Genomic DNA, 4615 nt, shown 5'->3' with positions numbered 1-4615 from the left:
GAACGCTTCGTCTCAAAACTGTCAACAGTGTTTTGTGTGCTTCTGAACTCGCGAGTACAGTCTTCCAGGTACAGCTAGTAAGTACGGTCTCCCCAAGAACACAAGTCCGTTCTTTGCTTACTTGGTATTGAGAAACGCCCTTTGTCTTTTTAGCTGCTAAATGCTCCACTATGTTCACCAGCTAGTCTGCAGTCGGTGGGAATTCTGTGTTGGGTTCATCCTTACAAGCAACACCTTTCACGGGACACATTAGATGCATTGATCGTGTACAAATAGTGATACTAAAACCTGGAGAGGCCAAAGTGAGAAACGATAAAATGCTACATACAGGGTTCAGTATTACCTGGAAGTGTAGAGTTGATGCACATCCAAAGTTCATTCTGGAAGTCAAAGGAGAAGAACAGTTTCATGTCAGTTTAGTAAAACGTGTCCTCGCTAATAGATTGAACAGTTAAACAGTAAGTACAATAGCTGATAACTTAAACATGTTACACTAAGAAAGACACATGGAAGTGGAATGAACTAAGATCATAATGTCTCAAACATGTAGAAACAAATTGACCTTTTACTTTTCTACGCAGCCACAGATGTCATAAAGGCCTCTTCCCTTTCATTCGGGAGCTATAGTAACAACGGCTGAGTTTTTATTAATAAAGAATCAGTTCTACCCACCCTAAAAAACTTAACACGGGAATGGGATGAGACGGGAGTCCTTCTTCCGGGATTGGGCTAGGACAGGAGTGGAAATCCACTACTGTGTCACTGTCTAGTACATGCTTTCAGGTTAGGGGTTTCTTTGGAAAACATATACTGAACAAAGGGGGTGGCAGTCGCTTAGTCTGTAGGGAGTTGGGGAACCGGAGGGTTGCTGTTCAAGTCCCCATGCAGACCAAAGTACACAGTGTGGACTGGTAGCTGGAGAGATGCCAGTTCACCTCTTGAGCTTAATGTAAAATGTTGGTTTCTCTAATTTCAAAAAGAACAAACTTTATATTAGAGAACTGTTGTAGCATTAATCATCACAAACAAGCTTGTCTGTCTCCTGAGGGACAGAGACACATGGTCTCTTACGTTTTAGAGTTACTGTTAACACTCCCATCGTGTGTCTTGGCCGGGGAACAAAGGTTCCCATCAGCTGCGTCAGCATCATTTCTCTTTACATGAAGCATAATCATGATTTGTGATCAAGCAGGGGCCAAAGAGGAAAGAACATGACAGGAAGAATAATGTTGCAGTTTAGATGAATCCCTTTGGACCTCACGGTTACAGTGACCAAAAGGATCAGTTTGTTTTGGTATTATCACGTGTGTTCAATGCCTTTAGCAGGAACTTTTTTTCCTGCATGTTCTGCAGACAGATAACTATCTTCATCATCTGTCCTTTGGCATTTTTATGATAACCAGAATATGGCCATGCTTCGGACTCAGTCCTCCTAGAGGGCTAATAAATGTCCTGAGCGCTGTCATCTCCTCCTTCTGCCACGATTCCAACTTCAAGAAACACACCTCGTGGGCTATGCAGTGTGCCTGGCACCAACTCCAGGAGGCTCGAATGAAGCCGGGAAGGATTGAACACAGGGTTTCCACACCGTGGTCATCCACTGTGATGATCATGATATTTTAAATGAAAACAGTAATTGTTATCGTCAACACTTTTATCCAGATTTACCTATTACACTTGTCTCTCCCTAACTCTGAGTCTGTTTACTGGTCAAACAGAGACCACAGCCACAGCTTTCCCTAGCGTTAGCATGTAGCTACATTTAGCGGTGTATGTAAAATGCAAACACTGCAGTAACGTTCTGGGGATCACTTCCTGCTGAACATGTCAACTTGGGAAGGTTTTGGTTGGCGGGCAGACGGGACAGAGGGACCTAATCCTGAAACTAAAGCTAAAGCTAAATGCAATCTGTTAGATGTTTAGGCATAGCATTTTGTTCCCAATTTTGTCAGACTAACCGCAACCACCAACCCACTTCCTGCTGAAGTCTAATAAGAGAGTTATTCTATTTTAATTAATAACATATGGCCAACATCTCAGTCACCAAACTAGACATCACAAGATTACATAAATGACTTCCAACAGTTTCGTTTTTTGTTGTTTCAGTTATGATTTTCACAACATGGAGCACTGGAGAACATACTACCTCCAGTGAATTAAAGGACTCCAGTCTTTTCCTTCCTGAGCTTTTCATTACTGATTCAACAAACCTGGACTGCAGAAGGAAAGCTGTTACATAAGGTCAGCAGATTGATAATGTTAGTGATCAGCAGCTGACGGCCTTGGAAATGAAAGCGTGCTCTGCTGTGGCGTTATGTCTCCAAACTGTTCCTAAAGGTGTAAACTTCAGGGATGGTCAGTTATGGATTCTGCTCATAATATATTATAATGGGACCATATTCCTAAGCTAACATTTGCAATTAGGTCTGCTAGCAGATATCTGTTAGCAGCTGCACTCTACTCTGGAGAGGTTTAACCAAGCTAGTTGGAGGTTTATTTTATTAATTACTGGAAACAGCAGTTAGACAAAACAAGCTCATCTCAAAGATCCATTTCCTGTCTTGTTCCAGAGCTTTCAGCTGTAACAAACAACCTCAAGGTGTCAGCTGTGGATGCTTAAACTCTTGATCTGAGGAAGACTATGTGACCCGGCTGAAAGCTCTGGGACTGTTCCACTTCCGTGAAGCTCTAACTGTGGCTGATGATCACTGAGCAGCACTTGTACTGCCGTGAAAGCCAACAGACATCTTACAGAGGTTTACGAGTCCAGGGCCGTTGTTGTGTTTACACAAATAATAACCTGTAATAACCTGTAAACACCTTTTTACATATTTTGTTTGGTCGAATGCCAAGATTATATCTCAAAGACATTCTTGCAGTATGACTTATGTTGTCCAAGCAGCAGTAGCACAGAGTTAAGTCTTTAATCAGTCATTATTCAGCACGTCTAAGAGGGATTTCGACAAGTCATGATTTCATTTTGACCTTTAGACCAATCACTGCATCCCGTTGGACCCCAAGCAGGTGAAAAGAATCCTTCCAGCTAGTGTAGTTGTAACAGGGGGAGGGACTCACCATCAACTCTGGACAGTAACTGGGTAACCTCTGGAGGAGATGCTTCAGATGAGACTCACTCTTTATAGTGGCGAGCTGCGAGACAGGAGCAAAACACAGATTAACACAACATTGTCTATTTAGACATACATATGTGCCTGCTAGAAATCCAATAACACAACTGGACGCACTGACATCATACACTGTGTACTCTCCTGCAGTCAGGGCGACTTCAGACTCCACATTTTAAGAGAATGAAATAAGGCATAAAGACTGGGCTAAGCTAACTTTAAACCTAAATAATGATGTGAGACCTGGTTTGAAAATATCAAAAGGAATTTATTCCAAAAGGACAAAATCCATTAAATCCCTTTCTGCTTGACACTATTTGACTATTCTTCCTCTAAGATTCTAATAACTGACATAGTAGAAGCTTCAACACAAAGTTCCACATCAGCTGCAGTCATCCTGGTTATTTTTTGGAATAAAAACGCATCATCGTCTCAAACATATAGATCACATAGTAGATCAACAGCTGTGATTGGCTGTCTCAGGACGCTAGAAATATGTCCAACGCCGAGGAGGATCAGACGTGTCTGCCAGAGCCCACACAACATGAGCTCGCAGATTCATCTGGTTCTTGGGGATCTGCAACACCGCCTCTATGATCATCACAGTGGACCAGAGACGTGCAGCTGGAGAGATGTTGGAGTGATGGGAAGATGGGGCTGCCCATGGTTAGGCGCCCCCTGAGCAGTTCCATCAATTCACTCGCAGTCCAAACTGCTCCAGCTTCAGCAGGAACGCTGAGGTGAGTTGTTGGTGACAGTTGGGGACTGTTCTTTTTACTCATTTTAAAGTACAGCTCTATTATTGAGTTTTTGGAAGACACGCTCAGTTTGATCCATGAGACCTGTTCCACCTTCAGCCATAATGTTTTTCTACACAGAGGAATGTGTCCAGGCCATGGGAAAGTGTCACACACACACACACACACACACACGCACACACTATAAAACCCATGTGAAGGCGAGTGCCTGGGATAATGCAGCCACTGCCAACAGTCCCTGTCTGAAGTGTGAAGTGAGATTTACAGCTTCTCTCATACACACACACACACACACACACACACATCTCTTCCCTTCCACAGCTATGAGACATGACAGTGATTCCAAACACTGCCTGTTTAAATTGATAGGCAAATCAAACCAAAGATGCTAGATGGTCTGCAGTCACGGGGTCCTGATTTTTATCCCCTCTAAGGAATGTGGCTTTAACTTGTCTATATGCTTTGTGAGAAAATAAAACCATCAGTCAAACAATAAGGAAATCTCATCATTCCTCATCATTTGATGAGGAAGATTGTTTAAAATCTTAAAAAGTCCCTGCTTCTACTAGATTGCATTGAGTCGGTTTGTCTGTCCGCAGGATTAGAGAAAACCTTTTCTGGAAGGGTGTAGCCTGGACCAAGGAAGAACCCAATACACAGGGACATATATGTCTTTTCCACCAAGGCTAACCAGGTGCTGGTGCTGTTGCCAGTTCAGTGCTGGTTCTACTC

At 42.9% G+C, this 4615-nt stretch overlaps 1 protein-coding gene across 1 annotated transcript in view; it reads right to left on the bottom strand.

Annotated features, from left to right (window-relative positions):
- The window catches only part of reck (reversion-inducing-cysteine-rich protein with kazal motifs), a 38187-nt gene that overhangs the window by 22460 nt on the left and 11112 nt on the right, over nucleotides 1-4615 (bottom strand). The window contains exons 3-4 of the mRNA XM_034862202.1: nucleotides 3076-3150; nucleotides 344-380 (exon numbers count right to left, since the gene is read on the bottom strand). Of these exons, the coding sequence (XP_034718093.1) occupies nucleotides 344-380; nucleotides 3076-3150 (112 nt within the window). The remainder of the gene's footprint in view (nucleotides 1-343; nucleotides 381-3075; nucleotides 3151-4615) is intronic.

This window comes from Etheostoma cragini, chromosome 22, assembly GCF_013103735.1.
Source record: "Etheostoma cragini isolate CJK2018 chromosome 22, CSU_Ecrag_1.0, whole genome shotgun sequence".
Classification (NCBI taxonomy): Eukaryota; Metazoa; Chordata; class Actinopteri; order Perciformes; family Percidae; genus Etheostoma; species Etheostoma cragini.
This window is presented reverse-complemented; position numbering and strand designations above follow the sequence as displayed.